Source organism: Onychostoma macrolepis, chromosome 13, assembly GCF_012432095.1.
Source record: "Onychostoma macrolepis isolate SWU-2019 chromosome 13, ASM1243209v1, whole genome shotgun sequence".
In the NCBI taxonomy this organism is placed as follows: domain Eukaryota; kingdom Metazoa; phylum Chordata; class Actinopteri; order Cypriniformes; family Cyprinidae; genus Onychostoma; species Onychostoma macrolepis.
In genome coordinates, this window is record NC_081167.1 from 12,400,181 (window position 1) to 12,423,959 (window position 23,779).

The 23,779-nt window shown below is 37.4% G+C and overlaps 1 protein-coding gene across 5 annotated transcripts in view; it reads left to right on the forward strand.

The window, feature by feature from the left end:
* Positions 1–23,779, forward strand: part of akt3a (v-akt murine thymoma viral oncogene homolog 3a) — a 96,784-nt gene that overhangs the window by 53,145 nt on the left and 19,860 nt on the right. For all 5 annotated transcript variants that reach the window (XM_058796208.1, XM_058796209.1, XM_058796211.1 and 2 more), the window contains 7 exons: positions 10,929–11,054; positions 14,292–14,403; positions 18,714–18,858; positions 20,010–20,141; positions 20,385–20,450; positions 20,933–21,001; positions 22,999–23,121. In XM_058796208.1, coding sequence (XP_058652191.1) covers positions 10,929–11,054; positions 14,292–14,403; positions 18,714–18,858; positions 20,010–20,141; positions 20,385–20,450; positions 20,933–21,001; positions 22,999–23,121 — 773 coding nt within the window. The remainder of the gene's footprint in view (positions 1–10,928; positions 11,055–14,291; positions 14,404–18,713; positions 18,859–20,009; positions 20,142–20,384; positions 20,451–20,932; positions 21,002–22,998; positions 23,122–23,779) is intronic.

Here is a 23,779-nt window from a genome sequence, read left to right on the forward strand (position 1 = left end):
CAACAAATTGGTGTTGATTTCTTTACTGAGAAACTATTATTTTCTGTAGTAACTGACAGCATGTCACAGTCGATAGAGATTAACTTGTATTTAACCCAGACTTCAGTATCAGCCTTGTTGTAGTTTATTCTATAAGGACAAAACTAGCTGAATGTTGACTGTGCGTTTCGAATATGAACTACATTTCAAATGCTCCCTGAGTTTCAGATGTTTGGAGCCTGTATGCATTATGCATGCTCCAGAGGCTACGGTAACATGTGTAAGTCACCCTGCGAGACCGTCCTGACTCCATGAATTAATTATGCCTATGATGACAGCCCCATCAGGGCTTGTGTGCGTTTTTAGGAAACTTGTTGATATTCGGCGTGGGCCGTTTCATGAATGGAATCGACCAGTAAAATGAACAAGAAAGCTCCTCGTGCCTTTGATCTGGTCTCGGCTTCAAAGGGTTGACAGAGAGCAATGTTACTCTCATTGGAGTGTCCTGTAATCCATACACACACACATACACGCGCGGACAGACGTATTGTCAGTGTGGCCCCTCACAATGGCACAGTGTAAAATAATCCAGTCTGCTCCTGGGGGACACGCCTTTCACTAAAGATCGTTCCCTGACCTCTGGCTGCTATGGCAACAGTTGGGAAGTTCTTCATTGTTGCGCTTGTCTCTTATTCTAAATGATTCATGGGGCAGGCTTTTCACAGCAAACCTCTGTTTGGTGTGACCTGCTACGCTTACCTTCGCTCACACATTTCACCGTGTCTAATTGGCGTGAAATGCGCATTAAATTTAATTATAACTCTTAATGTGCTGTGATGAACTTTTCATATGTGTATTTGCTTTGTGACATATGAAGGTATGCCTTGTCTCCCACTATTTTAAGTTCAGTTGACCTTTCCTGTGCTTCTAACAAGACTGCAGCCGCTGAGCATGACTGCAGGACTGCACATTACGCAGCAAACGCTGCAGCCCATTTAACGTGAACAACAGGCAAATTAGATTGCGAAACGGATGGCCTGATTGGGCTCAATTGCTGATATTTGATTAACCGATCAAAGTTGCTGCCAGTTCTTCCAATAATCTCATTAATTAGCCATGTTTTATGCAGGAAACACAATCAGAGGTGAAGGGCAGGTACATGCGATTCATCTCAGTAGTAACCCTGACACAATACCATTATCCTTGACATTGTGATTTGATGTTTTACTTAGATTTCTTTTCAAAAAAGTATCTTGAACTCACAAAGACAGCATTTATTTGATCAAAAATACATTAAATAATATAGTAAAATATTGTTGCATTTTATAAAATTGTATTTTAAAATGTAATTGATTCTTGTGTTGGCAAAGCTGAGTTTTCAGCATTATTACTCCAGTATTCAGTCACATGATCCTTCAGAAATCATTCTAATATGCTGATTTGCTGCTTGAGAAACATTTCTAATATAATTAGTGTTGAAAACAATTGTGCTTTGTATTTTTGTGAAAACCGTTATACATCTTTTTTTTCAGGATTCTTTGATGAATAGAAAATTAAAAAGAACAGCATTTATTTTGTAACACTATAAATGTCACCTTTGAGCAATCTCATGTGCCTTGTTTGAAAAAGTGTTAATTTCAAATCTTACTGCAATGTTAAAACACGAGCAATACCATGGTATTCTTTTATTCTTTTCTATGTGAACATACAAAAGAGTAGAATATACAGTATTAGAATATATTAACGTGTGCGTGTATGTATGTGTGTGTGTTTGTGTGTATGTGTGTATATATATATATATATATATATACACATACACATACATAAATACATACACACACACACACACACACACACACATATACACATCTATCTATCTATCTATCTATCTATCTATCTATATATATATATATATATATATATATATATATATATACACATACACACAAACATATATCTACATAAATATATATATATATATATATATATATATATATATATATATATATATTAGTGTTGTCAAAGATTAATCACGATTAATCGCATCCAAAATAAAAGTTTTGTTTACAGAATATATGTATGTGTACTGTGTATATTTATGTATATATAAATACACACACATGCATGTATATAGTTTGAAAATATTTACATGTGTATGTTTAGATTAATATAATTTATATTATATATAAATATATTATATATAAACATAACATTTTTCTTAAATATATACATGTATGTGTGTATTTATATATACATAATAAAAATACACAGTACAAACACACATTATGTAAACAAACTTTTATTTTGGATGCAATGAATCATTTGGCAGCACTAATATATATATATATATATATATATATATATATATATATATGTGGGACGGAGAGTGTTTGGAACTTGTGTGCAAATATTCTTTATTGTTGCAGTTAGTGCAGAAATTGCCCACTTTCACTTTTTAGAAATGAATTTAGTTGTTCAAGTTCATTTTCAGTCACTGTTCCGCAGATTCTTTTCAAATTATATTGACAGGGAATACAGATCAGAAGATGTAGCAGCGCTTGCGGCAGAACTGAGAATGCAGCATGAATTGCCTCTGTATGTTTGTTTCTTCGCTGGATGACTACTTTAGCATTTCTTTTGCTCTCAGTCTCTCTCTCTCTCTCTCTCTCTCTCTCGCTCTCACACACACACAGTGGGAGTAACTCTCTCATACTTCTGCTCAACAATCAAACTATCTGTATCTGTAGTTCAGTGCCATCTAGTGGCTGAAGGTGTTAACAGTGTTGAGTTTACATGACTTCAGCGTATGGCCAGATATGAACTTTGATTTGTTTCCTTTAATGAATGTTAGATATCTGTTTACCTTTCAGAAGCTGATTTCAATTATTATTATTGTAATTTGTATGTTCTTTTATTAGTAGTTTATGTATTTACATTATTTTGATACTGAAAAAAGTAAATGATCATATATACATAATATATGTACAATAATATTGTTTTCTTATATTTAACAATGTAGTAAATAACAAGCCATAATATTTTAGTAAAGCAGATTCAGTGTACTGTGAACAGAAACACTCTCTGTGTGTTTAATAGACAGGGAGTTAAACGTTTGATGCAGCACCATGTGTTTGCAGTGCTGTCACATATAGATTGCTGATGCTCAAACTATCCTGTTACACATTCGAGTGCGTGTGCATGTGATTTTCATGTGTGCGTTGGCGGGATGGCCTCTCCGTACGGGCCCAGCGCGGCAGCTCTCTGCACCAGCTGGGGGGCTGGAGGAGCACCAGGAGGGCAAGCTGTGTGCAGCTGGCGGACTGAAATCTGTGCAGGCCTCTTGGGAGCTTGGGCTCCCTGGGCACCCTCGTCTCCCTCCCTCACCCCCCCAGCCGGCCTGACATCTCTCTGCTCCGTTGCCGCCCATTGTCTGATGCCTCCATCAAGCAAGAGTCTGCAGCAGGCATCTGCACTCACTTAAACAGACAAAATGGCCTTGAGGAAGTTTGGCTGAGGTACACGCCGTTTCATCCCCCGTCTCTATTTTGCATAACGCATAGTGACTAAAAAGGTGATTGGTGTCATTTGGGGAGAAAACGAAATTGCAAGAAAATTGCATTTTTTTCAAAATGTACTATATGTTGTATGTAGTTTAAGTAGCAGATGTTGGACAGTTGCTGGTCTCCACTGTAAGTGTGATGTATAGGATATCCAGCCGGTCATTTACTACTCTCACACTATCCTTAGTTCATCAGACCATAAACCCCAGGTGTTCACAGCCGTGCATATAGTCTCTGTTACACACATACTCTTAGATGTGTCATGCAGCAGGGGTTTGTCATGCATGTGCACATACACATACAGTAGGCACTCTTTCCTGCTGCGGTCTAATGACACTAATTCAGGTTAAGTGGATTGGCTTGAGTCAGCCCTGGATTGCATCTAAGTTGTCTGAGAGCCTCGTGTCGAGTCCACGGCTGCAGCGCCACTGGCTCACACTATTGCCCTCCCTGAGGACACACAGAGGACACACGCACTAATGCCTGCAGTGGAAGACATACTTAAACATGGCTTCAAGTGCTGTCTTTTATTGGAAAATTTCATTTTAACTTATTACATATGCTATTTTAATTGCATACCATTAAACGTGTATTAATTGTATATTAACGGCTGTTTCTCGCTGAAAAGCCTTTAAATAAGATGATAAAGATCTTATAATGTAATATATTTGAATTATATTATTTTATTTTTTTTAAGTTGCATGTCGTTGTTTTTCAGCATCTTACAGTCTCAGATAAAAAAAGATGCAAAGCTGTCACTGTTGTGGTGTCCTAACTTTTGCTAATGCACAGTAAATTCCACTCTCTTTATCTGCATTTACATTGTTTTACATTGATAGCAGTATGTAACTCTATAAGAAGAAGTGAATTTGCATGTCAAGTCAATATATTCTTTGGAAATATTCACGGTTGGTGGATGTGGCTCGGTCATCATATCCATCTCGTCTCTAAGGGGTCACTTTGGTGTCACCACATGGTGACGTCCCCTTGTTTATGCTTTCTTTTGGTCGGTGTGACGGTGGTGAATCAGGCGCCAATCTGTCTTGTTGTGTCTGGCTGTCTTAACGGGTGATATGACCTTCGTCTCTGTGAGGGGATCAGTGTTTAAGTCTTTGCCGGCAATTCTGGCGAAAATACAGCAAATCCCCAGAGCGTCGCTAAGTATTGTCGCTTTTACTCCACTCCTCCCCACCTTGGCTAAGCCCTGAAATTGCATTTGACAACTTCACAGCTGTATCGCCTTCCAGTGGAGCTGATTAGCATGTCTGAGTCTGTCCTGGTGTTGGTCACGTTCGACCAAGTACAGTTACGTAAAGGAACAGCTGAGTCATTTGAAAGTCACTGACATTGTCCAGATTGGTCTCTGTTAAAGTCTCTCACTTTACTCTGGTCATTACTGTTCTGTCTCGCCCACAGACTGGTGCTGAGAGCGGTTTAGGTGCAGTTTACTCTTGGTTTAGCACAGAAAATGGGTGTTCAGCTGTGGGAATATGTCTGAGAATATGCTTTTATTACAAAGAAAAACTGTTGAAATCTTTTTTGTTACATGAAGGTCACTTTACAGCTGGTATCTGTTGTTTTTGAATGCTTTTTGTGTATAAATTTGGGTTTCCATTTTTTAAATTGCTTAATTGTTACAGTGTAATTACACAGATAATACTGAGTAATGTTAATCAACGTTACTTGGTTACACTTTATTTTAAAGTGTCCTTGTTACAGTAATAATTATACATTTAAGTACTGAGTAATATTAATTAACAACATGTACTTACTATAGGGTTATTGCATGTAATTTTGCATAATTTTGTGCTAATACTATTGTAAGTACATGTAGCATGTAACAAGAACACCTTAAAATAAAGTGGTTTGTTTCTTGTAATTATGCATATTTTACTGTTATTACTAAAGTAAGGACGTGCTCAGTATTTATTATATTTATGTTATTAATTCCATTATAAAATAGTATATAATTCTGTTTACTATTTTTTTAAATAATTTTTTATACTATGTAAATCTAAACAAATACTTGCTACTACTATAGTAAGTACATGTTATTATATATTTCATTTGTTCTAAAAATATTTTATGATTTTATTATTTACTATTATTGTTTTATGTTTTTGAAAATGTTATGAATGTTATATGGAAATGTTTTTAAAACTATGTAATTCTTGTGAAATAATCATCCACCATTTTAATATTTATTCTGTAAAAATGATACATTTTTTAAAGCAAATTGTGACATCCATTCTGCTACAACCAACAAATAAAAATTCAGTGTACTTGGTTACCAAGGAAACAAAGACCATGCTTAATATGTGAGATGTGTTAAAAAAAACAAAAAAAACCCCAAGGTAAATTAAGTTTTATATTTTTATTGTCCAACACAATACATCATTTGAGAGTTGATGGAAATGTTACTGTGATGTGTATGTCTACTGTTGGAAATTGTTATTGGTCAAATGAAACTACTGAGTGCAAAAAGTATGTTTATTTCTTTAAAAAAGTCCACGGGGCTGAAAGTAGCCGTAGTTGAGTCATCAGTCAACCGAATTACTCACCGAAGTCATCATAGCGGTTACTGAATGAACATCTGCAGCATAAAAGTGCTGCAGTGCTAACCACTAGACCACGGGTCAAACAAGAAGCAATACTTCTGACAATAGTTTCTCCGAGCAACTGTTTGCTGCGAGCGCGTGTGTGCGAATGAGTCAGAGTGTGAGTATGTCCATGCTGGGTCCATCTCTGCCAAACTGACAAAGTGACTCCAGCCGCTCTCCTTCGGCAAGCTGCTGCGGTACATGGTGAACAAAACACACCAATCTCCACAAGCAGCCAGCTCTCCCTCCCGCGCATTCTCCATCCGTACCGCACCACCTAATGCTGCCCACGTCTCGGACCACGTGCCGGTGCCCAGGCTGCGCTGTAGCGGCTGTGGGCGCTCGTGCCCAGGCGAGCTGGTGCCGCTTGGAGTGCCCGGCGTGTGCTGGAACGCGACAGCCCGCTGGTCCCAGGGCACCCATCACATGCCCATCTTTAAGCCATCTGCAAAGTAGAGCAGTTCCCGCCAAAGCATTAAATTAAATCCTTGTTTGGGCTGATTAACAAATGGCCTTGTTTTTTTGTGTTCCGTGGGCTTGTTTTTTCCTCCTGTCCTGCTGAAACTCCATCACGACGGAACGAGCGTGGCAGAGGCAGCGAGCCTTCGGGAAGTCTCAGGAGTGGCTGGGATGTTTTGGGGGGAAGTTTGCTCAGGATCGCGTCTGTCTCGAAAGCGGCCTGTCCAATTCTCCGTCCCACAGCCATCAGGCTGTCACAGACCACAGACAAATGAACAATTAATCTGGGCTTGTAATTGAATGGCACCCGGTATGATATTTTAATTGTTCAATTGGAGCTGTTTGGATCTCGGAACTTAATTGGAATGGGGCGGCAGGGACTTTGGATGTCCTGTTGCATATTTGCCGGCGATCGCTCAGGTATTACCTGCAAGCTTGTTAGAAAGAGAATTTGTATCGCCGTGCAGTTTCTTAGGCGGATTCGTTGAAGAATCAACCGTATTGATCAGTCGTTAATCTGAACTGCGCATCTAAAGGTGTTCACGACCCTGGTGCGTGGTAATAATGCTAACCGATAGGACTGTTCACTTTGACCAAACGCTCTGGAAACTTGATGGTTGAAGCATCACCGGCGCCTGCCAGACCAACTGTCCGCCTACTGTTTTGGATCTAAAGAAACAAATTTCACGACTGAGAAGCCAGTAAAAATGGTTTGATGAAACAGCACTGGCTGGGTTCGAGCGACATTTGCTTTTAGTCACGCAGCCCCTTCTGTTCAACCCCTGGCTCTGTCAGCGGTACAGTGATTGTACTCTACGTTGGTTAACAAGACATCATGGCTGATCCAGGATCAGATCGTTGATTAAACTCTTTGCTTTGTGCTTGTCCATAACTGATCCACTAATAACAAGAATAATGTTGTGTGTGACAGCTTGTGCTCACTATAGAGAAGACAAAAGTGTTTATTATTATTTTATATTATATTTGTTATATAGCTATAATTTTACAGCATTCACCAATATTACACCAAAATAAAAGCTTGAGGGTTTGAATGATTTAACATAGTATTGCAACTGCAATATAAGATAAAATAATTATAATAATTATCAAATAATTATATTTTTTTATTTTACAGGACAATTGCAATTTACAACAGTAAAACATTCATAGCTTCATTTTTTATTATTAAAGTTAAATCAAAATAAAACTTTTCAATAAAGTTTTTCAATATTTTATCTGTTTACCTGCATGTCCTGTGACCTTTAACCAACATCAGAGAACCATGAACTTGCAAAATGTGTCATTAAATTATATTAACTTAAAATGTCAGGGATTACTTCCAGAAAATATTTTACGTCCTAGGGGACAGAAAAGGGAACCCTTGTAATATATTAGCTTATTATTATTTTAATTTTATAGTTTTAATTTTTATATTGCTTTTTTTAGTGTCAGAAAAAAGAAAATTAGAGACTGATGAGAGGGGAAATTGATGTTGCAGTCTGGATTCGAGACTACGTTTGCCATTTGAGCACCACAATATGCCTGGCCAGTTCTTTTTAAGTTATATTAATATACATACATTTTTATCTTTGAAAAATCAAAAAGCCCTCTTACTAAAGTTTTATCTGTAAAGAAAATACCTTGGTCAGTGATAGACGGTTGTCATAGCAATCATGCATAAATTTATCTATGTGTGGACTCACAGCCCACTTTTATCCTTCGTCCCTTTTCCCTTCTTTTTTTGTACCTTTTGATTGGAAGGCGGATGCCTCTGTTCAGCTGTTCCCTCCTACCCAGCGATTCCTCTTCCTCATTGAGGCATACCGGCGAAGACCTCCGTCTCCTCAAATTAACATGAGCAGGTGTTTTTCTCTGATGTGTTAATTAGGAGAAGCTGGTGTCATTATGCTTTAAGTGGATGTTACAAATAGAACATGTTGTTTATTTTCTCTTCTGCTGAAAAAAAGTGATCAGAGCTGTCACGAGGCTCATGTGTCACTTAGAGAAGATCGTGGCTAATTACCAGGAGTTCAGAATCAGAAACTACATGTCTGTGGATTCTCCTGCGTCTGCGCTTGAACGAATACCAGATTGTCTATCTTAATAAATATGATCAGCAAGAACAGATTTAAAAAGTTGAGTCCTGAGGTTAGATTGCGAAGTGTGATGGCTTAAACAATGATAAAAATAGGATGCGTTGTGTTTTCTGTTTTGATATCCCCGAGTTTATTTTTATAAAATTTTTAAAGATTTTTATAATTAGCCTTTTTTTTTTTTTTTTGCTCATTTACTCTCTTTTTTTTTTTCTCACACAGTTATTGTATGGCTTCAGAAGGCTTGTAATATAGCATATATGTTGGACTGCTTTTGTATTGATAGTTTTGAATGACACAAGGAACAAAATGATCATCTCATCTTGAGGTATAAATGCAGATTACTTGAAAATTGTAGTCCGTAACTGATTCCAAATGACATGACAAAAATTGTAGTTAGTAACGTAATCCATTACATTACACATTTTAGATAATATAATCAGACTACTTTTTGATTACTTTTAGGTAACTTTTGATCTAGCTCGTTGTCTTGTCACTTGTCACATTGATTTAAATAGGATAATCTTTTATCATATTGATATAAAAATGCAAAGAAGAAAGAGAAATATATTCAATTCAATGTTATTAACAATATGAAGTGCATTTAACATTACATTACATCAAGGTTTCCCAAACTAGGAACTGCAGGAGATTCATGAATTTGATGAAAAGCTGATCATTCATTAAATCATAAACATTTAAATTCTTTACCTGTATGTCATTTGACCATTAACCAACAGAGAACTGTGAACATGCAAATGTGTTACTTAATTATTAAAATACTTATTTTTCTAAATCTCAGGGGGATTAAAAAAAAAAGGTGATAAGGAAATTTGTAAAATAATGTGAATTTTAATGTGTTTGAAAGACAAAAAGCCTTCCAACGACATGGTAATACATGGTTAAATAACCTAACTGAGTGACAGTTGTTGATGCAGTCTTGAAATGTTGAAAAAGCACTTCTTAAAATTTAAATGATTTTTGTAAATCCAGTGGTCAAATGCTGTATGGCCTCTCAAATTTCTGTGTAATTATAGCACCTGACTAATGACTGGTCTTTGTGTGAATGTCAGCAAAACTGGAAGACTCTCTGAGTGTATATAAGTTGTAGGCTATTTTAGAAAAGAACATTTAAAAGATGGAAAAGAGGAGTTAGGGAGAATCCATAAATTATGAATAATTTATTGCTACTGTGTGGATAATATGTAATCATGTAATCAATAAAAAAGTAACTGTAGCCCGATTCCGAGTATTTTAAAATGTAATTTAATCTAATTACAAGTACTTAATTTTTGGAATCGGATTACTTAATCCAGATTACATGTAATCAGTTACTACACAGCTCTGACTATAGTATATGTTATACTTGTGTTTACCACATGGTGTGATTGAAAAGCAACAGACAAAATGCAATGCTGATTTTAAGTATTCTGAAAATCAAACTTTTCATTGTTCACTGTATGAAATTGCAAATGAACAAGTGTGTTTGGTTTCAGCATCCAGCATCCAGCATCCAGCATCCAGCATGCATCACTCAGCAGGCAGATGTTGTGTGCATTATCACTCTTGAAGCTTGTTATTGGACTGTGTGTGCATGCGGCTTTGCCCCCTGCGTGGTGATGCTGACACCCTTGTAATCCTGCTGTTTATTATTAGATAGCACAGGCTGTTGCACCAGAAGTTTTGCATGATAATATGGCATGACCAGCTGCTCAGCAGATGTTGTTTTTTGCGGCTTTAGCATAGAAAGGTTAAAGGTGTTTCTGCTGCCCCTTGTGAGGATTCTGTGACCCCGTCCGTGGTGCGTTTCCGCACACGTTTCACTGTAAGCCGACTTGGTGCCACCGGCCCTGGTTTGGGTTGTTCTAACACCTGCCCTCGTATTTAGGCAGATGATGCAGTAGCTGACAGCTGGACTAGCAGTGGTAAACATGTTAACATTTTAATCCTGTGTTTAGTCATTTGCAAAGTCAAAATTAAGTCAATTCAACAGATAAGCACCATCTAATCGTGTTCATTCTGTGTGTATGGGATATTAATCTTGTGATATTAATTCATGCAGTTTGTCACTACCCGAAACCACGTGGGTTTTTAATGAAAACGTGTTTTCCCTCAGTTGTAAAAGAAAAGAAAGTGTGAATGGGAGGTTGAGTTTTTAGTGTGCGTGTGTTTGCATGAGCCATTTGAGGTCATGTGTTCTGTTATTTGTCATTTAAATGATCTTTTTTTTTCCTCAGGTGAATATATTAAGAATTGGAGACCTCGCTATTTCCTGCTAAAAACCGATGGGTCCTTTATCGGATACAAGGAGAAGCCACAGGATGCAGATCTTCCCTACCCTCTCAATAACTTCTCTGTTGCAAGTAAGTGATGCCTTCAAAGCAAGACAAGTAACATTTTGTACATTCTTTTTTCTTTTGTGAGGCAACAGAGAGATCAGTCTCCTTGAATTAACTCGAGTGGATTCGCTGATCTGTATTAAATCCAAAATTATGTTCTTATACTAATTTGACAGCTAAATATTGCTAGCACAGATCAGCACAATGTGGTTTTGAATGGTCTTTTGTATAATTTCCAATTTTATATTTTTTTATGAACTGATATGTTATAATGCTAGTTGTAATTTTAATTTCTCTCTAACCGTTAGAATAAAACAGGCTGTATTTGCTAATGTACTTTTAAACTACAAACATGTAAAATGACCTTTATGATGCAAAGTTTGTAGTACATTTTTAAAGGCTCACAAAACAAGTACAGAAATGTGCCACTCAAACTGTTAAGGCAAATCTGGAATGATCAAGGATCACTGAAAATAAACTTTAGCCACTCTTTTCTAATGTCGGGATCCTTCCAGATGTGCAAAAATGTGATTGATTTAGCCATAATGTGTTGCAGTCTTTCACAGTTCTGTTTCATCTTGTTTTTTAAATGATTTTTGGGGAATAAAATTTATGTTTTAATGGAATAAAATCATGGTAAGCAGTGACTTATTTCCTCTGGAACACAACTCAAGCTCAAGCGCGTGGCTTTCAGCGCTGGTTTCTGGACACGTGCTGCGAGCGGCTCCCCATCTCTCCATCCGTCAAAAGGCCCAGCCAGGTTTTAATCTAAAGGCTGGAGGAGCGAGGGGTGGCCATACATCCGGCCTGGGCCGCTTGGCAGTGGGAGAGGATTGCCACATCTGTTGCAGAAAGCTGGGAGGCCAGGTGGTGCTGGGAGGCTGATAGCCTAATGCACTCTCTGAAATGGCATCGCTCTCACCCCCTGTGCAACGAGCTGCCACCAGACTGCCTTCCTCCGGACCGCTCTCACAGAGTCCTGTACACAGCCTGACCAGTCCTGCATCTGCTCCCTAGTACACCGCAGTCCATATTGACCAATTTGTCTTTTTTAACAATGATTGCAGCATATGACAAATCGCTTTGCACGGTGAGATCCACCAATTTGTTCTGTTTAGAGCTTCCACCACCAAACAAATCCTGAATAATTTCTTAAGCAGCAAATCAGCATATTAGTAGGGCCCTATGAATATGTAGGGCCCTTGATGCGGAAAATGCAGATGAAATCGCGGAATCCAGTCATAAAAATGGAATTTACTGTATAACGCGTCACGGAATTTGTTAAATTTCGGATGAATAAATCAAAAGTAGGTCAGCACACTTAAATCAAATGGTGGTATGGACTAGTGTCTGCGAAATATTAAACTGCAAAAAGACTATTTAAATATGAATCATGCGTGTTTCTGTGTGAATGAATAGCGCAGACACAAGGTTTCGTTTACTACACAAATTAATTTTTTTTTTTCTGGTTATGGTTTTCACAGTAATCCATAAAAATATAAGTTTTACTTTAAGAAACTGTGACAGAAATGTATTACTCAACATAATAAAAGTACTACTACTACTATTATAAAAAAAAAGGAATAATCACACAATTTTCCTTCCATGTTTTAATTTTAACTGTAAACCTCTGTTGTGCAGCACTTTGTTTGCCAAAAAATGGAAGAGTTTATGGAAGAAAATGGAAGAGAATTTTCATTTACTTAAAAGGCAAATTAATGTCTTATGCCTTCATGTATTGAAAAATTTAAATACATAACACAGTATTTCTGAAAGAAATAAAAACATAGGGCCTTATTAATGTGAACAAACAAACAAATAAAAAACAACAAACCAATAAATAAATAAAATTATTTTGATTACTAAAATAAATTATTTTATTACTAAAATTGAATTAAACCGTTAAATTAGAACCCAGAAAAATTTAAATGTTAAAATAGAATTTGGAAAAAATGAAACTTTTAATGAATTGCTTTTAAATTGTATAAGTAAATGCTTTTTGATACAGATTAATTTAACTGCATTTGTGGGGAATAAATAAAACGGAATTCATAGGGCTGTGTGAGTGATTTTGAAGAATCATGTGACACTGAAGACTGGAGTAATGGCCGCTGAAAATTCAAAAACCTTTGGTTAAAAAGGTATGAAAGTTTTTGAAAACAAAGAGTGTGTTTCTAAGTACTTGATGCGTTTAAACTACTTTTTTTTTTTTTTTTTAAGATTTGGAAACTCTTTATTTGTTTTTTAACCCTCTAGCCTTTTTCTTCAAAGCCAGTTCTCGCTAACATTTACACAGCTGATTGCCATGTTTTGTCTCCTGATGTTTTTGTGCACTGGCACCCTCTCAACCTTATTTTGGACTTGAGAAACCTTTAAGAGATGTTGCATGTTGTGAGCAGCGGAAGTCACAGCTTCTGGGCTGTTTAATTGGCATGCTAGCTTTCCTTAGCATCTCTTGCTTGAAGCAATGCTCGTCATCTGTGATCTAATGTGGCAAAGCAAACAATACTGTCAGCTCTGCCTCCTCTCCTCCTGAGGTGTCACATTCTGGCTGCTGTGACCTTGTTTTTCTGCACTCAGCGTGGGACTCGATTTCTCCCCCCCTACTGCCCAGGTAGATGTTCTGTACAGTGCGTGGCTTCGTGACCTTAGCAGTGTCGTCATTAACCTTCCTGTCTAATTTTAGGCCCTGCCGTCATTCAGAGGTGGCTGAAATTGGCCAGCTTAGGGCCCTCATTATGGGACTGGCAGCCCAGGCTGCTGTTGCGTTTCACCTGTCGTCTGGGCATTGTCCCCAAAATCTACAGCGGCGATGAGCCCAGTCTGAACGTCAACTCTGTCCCCTGCTACTTTCATAAAGTATCCAAGATGTGCATTACTTCCCTCCGACTGGGCAGTGGCTGATGTGGCAGAGCTGAGCGCTGTATATGAAATGTTGTGCCACATTCCAGCAAATGCACCTCTCGCTCGTTCATCTCACCGTGGCACTCTCCCACCCGCTGCCTCTTCTCTGCTAATGGCCATTTGTTTTACATCGAACTTGCTGCTCCCCTCTATTTATCAAATAAAACAATTTGACAATGGCAAACACTCGCAGCCGGAGAGTTAGGAACTGGGCTGGGTTTACTTTAGTATTCAGGTCAGATTTCTCCCTGACTGTGATTGACGTGTATATTTATATAGCTTGTATGCTTTTTTTTTTTTCCCATTGTGCAGATGAAATTTAATGTGGCTACAATTTCCTTTGGTCTGTCATTCCAGAATGCCAGCTGATGAAAACTGAACGACCAAAGCCGAACACTTTTATTATTAGATGTCTACAATGGACTACAGTCATAGAGAGGACCTTCCACGTGGACACGCTAGAAGAAAGGTGAGAACGGTCTCTAATATAAAAACACAACTGTTAAGAGCATCATTATACATCCATTCCAACATTAATGTACCATTGGTAACCATTTCTAAAGTTATATAGTTGCTACAACTAAACAAAACTGTTGATTGGCCACCACAATACAGTTTGAATGAGAACTCTATTATTTTCCTTACTGACTATTAACTACTACTAACTCTACTACGCTACTTACTCATTTTAATTTAAAGCATTAATAATGACCATAGTAGAAAATATGATATACCTTAGTAATTACTTGGCTGACAATGTAGTGATTACATTTATACATTTAGCAGATGCTTTACGCAGTCTATCACAGATCCAGAAATATTCACAGTGCATGCCAGGTTTATAAGAAAGCTAGATTAAGAAGCAAGCTAGAGCATAGGTGAAATGCAGAAAAGAAGAGGAATTTGTGTGTGTGTTGACGAAGAGTTGTATTAATCAAAATATAAAATAATTAAATATAATCAATGTAAATATAAGCCATTTATGTATCAAGTTATTCTACTAATATAATCTTGTATCTGCCTGTGTGGAAGAGGCCTGCATGAATGGAACATTCGGACATATGGTAAAGCTGCATATCCTGTTTTGACATTACACAAAATATATGAAGGGGCCCCTACCTCCACGGAACATAAAATTAAAGTCTCCTGTCTGCTTTTGGGTGGCAGGCTGGAGACACAGCCGAAAAAGGTAAAATGGCAATTCATGAAATGTATTAACATGCCTAGAGAAAAACTGTATAAAAGGCTGGACGGACACAGATTAGATAGAATTCACTGCAGTGTCTTCTCGGCCTTATTGTCTCTGATGATAATAAAGTCTCTCTTCTGGCATCAAAACCCCAAGACTTCAAGAGTGATTCTTCATAAAAAAAAAGCGGTAACCACCACAGTGTGTACCTACAAATTTGTAACAATAAGTAAGCTAAACCTGACAAAACCTCCTTGTGGGAAATTTTTTTTTAAAACAAACAAACAAAAAATAATTATAAAATTTCTGTCAGGCTGTAGGTTATGGCAGGTTACACCCTAACAGTATTTTTAACTAGCTCTATATAAAAGCAATAGAAATCTATGCAATGTCCTCATTTAGATAACTAAGTAAATGTGTTTGTGTGTGTACATGTTTTGGTTTAAGGCTGTGGAGTGGTTAAGCGTTTGCGGAAGAGGTAGTGAATCTTAAATATATGGGTAAATGGGTGATAGTTTACTGACCCAAGTTAAAATAGTCCATGCACAGTCTCTGTTATTCTGACTCTTAAATTAGTCTCAAGTCCTTCCTTCAGTTTGAATTCTCTGTGATTTTCTTTGGCCCATATGAAACTATGTGTGATCACTACGTGATTTTGTAAAATTACCCTACATATGAGCAACAGTAATAGTGATGCTCACCTTTAGCAAACACAAATATTAATTTTCCCATTAGCGAGAGAAAAGGCAACCCAAAAAACTTTTACCAAAACACTGGCTCGCGTTATGAGCTGATCCTCATTTATATGTCAGTTCTTTTTAAGTCTATAGACAACATAGACTTATGTCCCATAAGAATGTAAGTGATAATGAACTGTGTGTAGCTGTCAGAGAGCTTTCAAACATCACACATTATTATTTGCATGTATAGAAGAACCAGAATCATTAGAAAATTTGACCAGTGTCCATTTACTGCAAGTTGATCTGTATATTATTTAGAATCTGTGGTCCCACTTTATATTAGGTGGCCTTAACTACAATGTAATTTAAGTTAATATTTGATGCAGTGCACTTATTGTGTACATGCATGTTTTTACATTGTACTTATATTTTAAAAACTACTTGCATGTAATTACATCTGTTGATAATTTCTGTAATTACATTTATAATTACACTGTTGACCCACCCCTTACACCTTAACCCACCCTTAAACTTATCCATACCACCAAACCTGTCCCTAACCTACCCATATCTCACCTCAATAGCAGCAAAAGTGTTTGGCAATACAATATGAACACAATAAGTACATCGTACTTATTTTTTAATGCAAGTACATAGTAGTTAAGGCCACCTAATATAAAGTGGGATCAAATTTGCATTCGTTTTCAATAATCCAGTTGTTCATAACAATTAGTCTTTAAAGGAATCATTATATTTTTGTTTTTTTTCAGTGATGATCAGTGATGATGATCATTTATTGACAGTGTGCTATCCAGTCCTCTTTTAGCTTCTTTTTACAAATATGCTTTTTGTGTCTTAATTTTAGGTGCAAGAAAAACACACCATCTTTTAGGAGATTTAGGATTTTCTTTCCAAAAATAGTCAAACCTATTTCATTTTCATTGATTTTGATACCATTAAACTAGGATTTCTTATCTACCCTGTCCAAGAAGCTGAGAAATATTTGCCTATTATTGTTGTCAGTATCCTTTTGGGGTCACAGAATAATGGTTGAGCAGTCCTTATAACAACGTTTGAAAGAGACCGAGAGAACATCTAATCACACAAAAGATATGAACAGACACTGAGCCGTTTATCCTCGCACTCCTAACTTGCTTGTCTATCTATCACAGGGCATTGCAGTCCAATGCGCACTTTGTTTACCCCACACACACACACACACAGCTCAGAACAGGAGTGGGACATGGCGTACTGGCAGAGGCCCAGAAACTGCAGGCCTACATGTGAGGAGGAGAGATGTGGCGACAGCTGGCATCAAGCCAGACTGTATTCAAAGCCTTTATCTCTCATTAGCAAAAACCGCTCATTATACACCAAACCACTCCACACCCATTCATCCGCACGACCTTGAGAGGGTGCGCAGGGCCCATGTATACGTTACTGTTTTAACCCAATGGATCTTGAATTTGCCTTGAGATTTCAAATGCACCACCATGGGGATTGTAGCTTCCACTGAAAAAAGAGCCAGAATAGAAATCCATACATTATGTTGGAGATAATAAATATTTCCATCTCTTATTCTTTTTGAGGATTCCCCACTAACAAATGGCAATGCACAAGAGTGCATGTTTTCAGACTCTGCCTGGTAGAGTTGGATCAATACCAAAATTTTTGCTTTGGTACGATACCAGCCTCTGGTTCCGCTGTATCAATACTAAATCTGTACCTTATGCAACAATTGAACAACCTTGGCCAATGGAGGAAATGAAACTCTGGCTGTCAGTTGATGCAATAATTCTGTGTAAAGAAAAATACATATAAGTATTAACATCTAAAGTAGGTTTTGTTAAAACATTCAGTTCATTTTGGATGACACTTAAAGCATGTGATCTTTACTGTACGAAGCAGTTGCAACAGAAATATTATTTGTTATTAATAATAATACCATTCAGCACATTATGACTATTTATTCCACTTAGTAGCATAAATTGCTGTTCAAAAGTTTCGGGTTGGTAAAATTTGCACACCAAGGTTACATTTAAAATGAACACAAATAAAACAATTAATTCAGCACAGATTACTCCAGTCTTCAGTGTCACATGATCTTTCAGAAATCATTCTAATATGCTGATTTGCTGCTCAAGAAATATTTATGCTTGCTGAATAAAAAGTATTGAATTATTTTAAGTATTAATAAGTAAAAGTATTATTTCTTTAAAATCTTTTGATTTTTGAACAGTGACGTATGTGTGTATATACTGTATGTGTTTCATACAAAATTCCTCTAAAAAAACATTCAAATAGACTGGTATAGCTAGACTGAGCAGGCTAGGAGACCAGATAATCACCTTAAACTAAGTTTTAAAAAAAAAATGCTGATTAGTGACGTTGTTTAAGCTGGGTACTAAAATTTGCTAAATTATGATATTATTATATACCACTGTAAACTTGTAGTACTGTGCTGTACCACATAGCCCTGCTGTCTAGTTCAGTCTGCTTCTGTAAAACAGTGAGAAACTGCTAGCTTCGCTCAGATGAATCCATCATTATTAAACTAACACATGCTCAAAAACATGAATGCACCACTGATTCTACACAACAGATGTTGTGCTGCACGACAAATGAAAACTCAATGGAGGGAGACACTATTCTCAGAGAGGGGCGGCTTCCCCACTCATGTTAGATTATACTGTCACCTAGTGAGAACGGCCTTGTGAATTACTCAGATGGTCTGGCCTGATGTCTTCAATAAAGTAAAAAGGTCCCATTCACATTTCAGTGTACATTTATAACTGAACCATGTGTTCGTTTAGTGTGTCTCAAATGTGTTCTTGAAGTATTAAGCAGTGTTTTTTTGTTTTAATAAATGGCTTTTTTTTAGAAACACGGGCTTTGTGTGTGTTTCCAAAGGGATGAGTGGGCAGAGGCGATCCAGATGGTGGCAGATAAACTCCAAAGACAGGAAGAGGAACGTATCCAATGTAGTCCCACCTCACAGATAGACAACATGGCAGAGGAGGAGATGGACACATCTATCAGCCATCACAAACGCAAGGTGCCTTCAAATACAGATTTTGATGTTTGCTGCGGACATCGTAAGCCTGGGACATTGGGAAGCTGAATGACAGAAACCAGCAAAAAGTTATAGAGAATTATTATAAAGAAAATAGTTCACCTAGAAATGACATCTGGCTAAAAATTGACTCACCCTCAAGGCTATCCAAGATATAGAGTTTGTTTGCTTATTGATTTGGAGAAATGTAGCATTACGACAGTTGGATGGATCCTCTGCAGTGAATGGGTGCCGTCAGAATGAGAGTCCAAACAGCTGATAACAACATCACAAGTAATCATCTCCATCAATTAAGCTGCGTGTTTTTAATGAACACATCCATCAGGCCGATTTAACTTTAAACTGTCGCTTCTGGCCAAAATACGACTCCATAATCCATAGTGACTTTTCAGTACATTTTCTGCAGATTTTACATTGTTGGGTGAATGGTGGTAGAGTTTGGATGCCGAACCCAACATCACATGATGAACTAAGCAGCAAAGGCAAAGAATATGCACAATAAACCTGTTTATCAACATGACATTTTTGCTGTAGAAGCTATATAAAGTTGTGAAACAAACTCTCAGGCATTGTTCAATTCCAGATGATTTAAGCAGTTTGTAGCTACTCTTTGGAGTTTGGGTTCTAAATTCGATACCCTCATGTAAACTGGATCTCATGATAATCAAGATTTGTTCTGGCACACTCCCAAATAACCATTTATTCAAGAAATACTCAATGTAGTAACCTAGAAATCATTGCATTTTCTTTCTCGAGCAGCAGCAGAAGTGCTGTCACTGTGAAAGTTCAGTGCACGCCTACAGCTGCAGATTCAGGATATATGAAACAGACCTTACGACTCAATTGCACAAAATTAGGAAACTCTCTCTCGATAATGTCTTTTAAGGCTGTGTATTTCTGGGAGTTTCATCATTTTTAAACAACAAGCTAATGTACAAACATGTCAGTGTGTTGGTGGCAGTGAAATCTCTTAAGCAGCAGGATTACATCCCCGCAGCAGAGATGCGAGATGTGAATGCATTCTGATTGAGTTACATTAACAAAATAGAAATGTAGACCCCAATTATATGCATTGCATTTCAGTAAGTCTGACAATCTATTGCTTTTTTTTTTTTTCTTGCTTTTTTTTGCAGACAATGAATGACTTTGACTACTTAAAATTATTGGGAAAAGGCACTTTTGGAAAAGTCATTCTCGTACGGGAGAAGGCCAGCGGGAAATATTATGCAATGAAAATTTTAAAGAAAGAGGTTATTATAGCCAAGGTAAGAATCATGAGGAATATTTAGTGAATACATTTGAAATATGTTTAGATTTTTTCATTCTGTATGTTATTTATCTAGGTTCAGATCACAAAGATGTAGGCAACGTAATTTTAACGCAGTTATAAAAGCGTAATTTTAATCCCATGCTTTTTTGAGAAGCTTTGTAATAAAATGTACTGTAAGCAAACCTGGTTTATCTTGAGAAAACACAATTCATGATCCACCTTCTCTTTCTTCCCGTAGGACGAAGTGGCCCACACGCTCACAGAAAGCAGAGTACTAAAAAACACGAGACATCCTTTTTTAACCGTGAGTGCACATTTTATAATGAACTATCATTCAGAGTGGATTTACAGAGACCTTAACGCTTCCCAGTGCTTTTGTATATATGATTGGCTTTTCCCTGGAGCCTCATTATAATGTAGAGAATAAACTGTAATAAATTAGCGGCCTAAATGTAGCTGTGCATCTGTTCAGAAGTCGCCAGTGAGAAGTAATTTTCTGACACTCCAGATGCTGTTGTATGCCACGCAACATACACAGCAGGTTTAGCAAAACAATTTACCACTGTCAGTCAAGCTGGTGTTCCCTCGTAAACTTCACCTTCCCTCAAAGTTAGCATCAAGGCCTGCGAGAAAGAGCAAAGCATTTCAAAACGCTCCTTTCATTTTCTCTCGAGACAAACGCTTCTCTCACCACATACATTTTGATGAGCGTCTCTCACGTTGCGTTTGTTTTAGTTTTTTTTGCTTTTGTTTTTCCTCTAATGGTGTATCCACCTGCTGTTTCAGTCTTTGAAGTACTCGTTCCAAACAAAAGACCGCCTATGCTTCGTGATGGAGTATGTCAATGGAGGAGAGGTACGTGTGCGTCTGCATTTGTGTTTTGTGTGTCTGTCTTTTCGTCTGTGTTGGCAGACAGTCTATTTCTGTAGTAATGCCGTCACTAATATCTACTTACTCACTGTGAGGCCGTGCTGAGCTAAAAATGTTAATCTGTTATCAGGGAAAAGTTAAGTGCAAGAGCATATCTTGTGATGCATTTATAGTTTGAAGAGACTTTCTCTTGTAGCAAAATTATCATCCAATATCATTAACAGCCAATAACTATATTTTAGTGTCTAAAAACTGATATGCAGAACCAATGTTTTTAATTATGCTTTTAAATAATAATAATAATAGTTGTTGTTGATTTTATGCAGATTTGTTTTGCTACCTAAATAGATAAATCACAAAATGAATGTTTAATAATAACAGCAACAACAACAACAATACTAATATTAAATCAATAGCAACAGTTATTTTATGCATTACTTTTTTGCGATCTAAATGGTTAGATGTGTATTATTATTATTTTATGCACATTTGTTTTGCAACCTAAGTGGATAAAAACAAAATTAATATTAAATCAATAGCAACACGTATATTTCAATTTATTACGCAATTTTATGCAGTACTTTAAAATATTGTTTTGCGATCTAAATGGTTAACATATATTGTTATTATTATTTTATGCACATTTGTTTTGCAACCTAAATGTTTTTTTTAATGACTATTTAAACAATAGCAACAAATATTATTATTTTATGCAAAGTTGTTTTGTTATCTACATGGTTAAAAATGTATTATTTTATTATTATTATTATTAGCATTTACATTTACATTTACATTTATTCATTTAGCAGGTGCTTTTATCCAAAGCGATATACAAAAAAGAGCAACAATATATAAGTGTTGTGACAAGTCCTGGTCCCAGTGGACTGGGTGTAAAAAGTTAAATGACATAAAAAGTTGAGGAATTATGCAAACAAGGGATAAAGTTTTTACCTGTGAACACAGTTTGTTGTTGATTGTAGTAGTGCTTACCAAATGGTGCCATTTATCAGAAGACAGATATTAAACAACTAATTGCTTGTAGAAAAATGTGAATATTGTTTAACAAATGTCAGTCAAAATGCTATAACTTGTAGCAGACTGAAAAGTTTGGTGTTGTAAGTTTTGTTGAATGCTTGTAATCGCCCAGGATGCACTTGGTAGAAGTTTGACAGCGTCACTCTGTTGATATGGCAGAGCACAGGATTCCATCTTGAGGGGCTCAAGTTTTGATAAATGAAATTCCACCACCAACGGTGCTGTTTAATCAGAGAGGCGGCAATCTCGCTCTCATTCCCTCAGCCTGCAATGTCACCTGCTCCCCCTGTCTGGTCCAGCCAGAGCCCCTAACCTCCACACGCTGCGCAGAGCCCATCAGTCTCTCCCCTTTCAGCCTCGCCACATTCACAGCTGCCAGTGCTCTGATGAAGGCACACCTGTCCTCGGCCACCCCGGTCCCGCTCACCCCCTCCTCCGGCTGATCAGCGGAGCCGTTAGCTCTCCCCGGACAGCCATATTCAAACATCCCACAGCAATTAATAGACAGACTCTCCTCGTCGGGCTTCTGGGTAATTTCTATAAGCCGGGTTCAAGTGGAGCCGAGGGCCAGACAGTTGACAGAAACCCTTGACATCTGACTTGGGAGGAGAGAGGAAGTGCGGGGCACTCCATAAAAGATACGGCGGAGATGATTGCCGGGGACGGGGCGCTCCTGCCACTTTAATGGAGCGTTAGCCCATGAGCACGCAGCGCTGCCTTTAACAAGATTGGTGTATTGATTAAAATGCTGATTTAACAGGCCGTGCCGGCCTGTCTCTGGAAAGCCGGGGATGATGTGCCAGCTGCTGTCTGGGTTCGCTGGGCGTCCTCCGAGGGCCTCGCCATCTATCATCTCAATATGGCGATGTGAGGCAGTTTGTGTTGTGTTAATTTCCTCCAATAAATCAGTAATTATTGCAATCCTGTCCCTGCTGTTTACCCTGCAGCTGTTTTTCCATTTGTCGAGAGAACGGGTGTTCTCCGAGGACCGCACGCGCTTCTACGGCGCCGAGATCGTTTCCGCCCTCGACTACCTGCACTCTGCCAAGATTGTGTACCGGGATCTCAAGGTAAACAGAAAAAGGGGAAAGAATTCATATATTTAGAGAGAAGGTTTTGTTCTGTCGCGATGCCTTTATCTGAGTGTATGTCATGGGACGTGGAAAATGTAATTAAAAGCTCTAGAGTTTGGGGCTTTTTTTCTTTGGTTTTTGGAAACATCAAACTCTGGCGGCTGTGGATGATGACACAGTGTTTTGCTCGCAGCCTTGGACCAAGCCAGTTGTGGAAGTGCCAAGAAACTTGGACAAACAGCTTAGCCATTAAAATTAAAAGGTTAAATTAATGTGGCTTGAAGTTTCTTTTCACTTCCAGTGAATAAATATATTATCCATGTAGTTGTCTACTTTTTTCAGACAAAAGACATTATTTACATCATGAATTAAACTATGCTAGGACACTTTAGGCGCAAGTACTAACACAAGTAGATTTTATTTTTGGGATTTTAAGTTATCAATCATGAATTCAACACTTGTAAAAGCCATACAGTAGGTGTTTGTTGTATTATTAAGATGCTTTCATGAAAAAGGAAGGGAAAAACACAGTCTGTCACATAGTAATTCAAGCATTCTATAAATGAATTAAATCCAATCAGTGCAAAGTGCTAATTTGAAGCAGATTCAAAAAGAACTTTGTATTAATGACCAAGTTCTGTCAAATTCACACTCT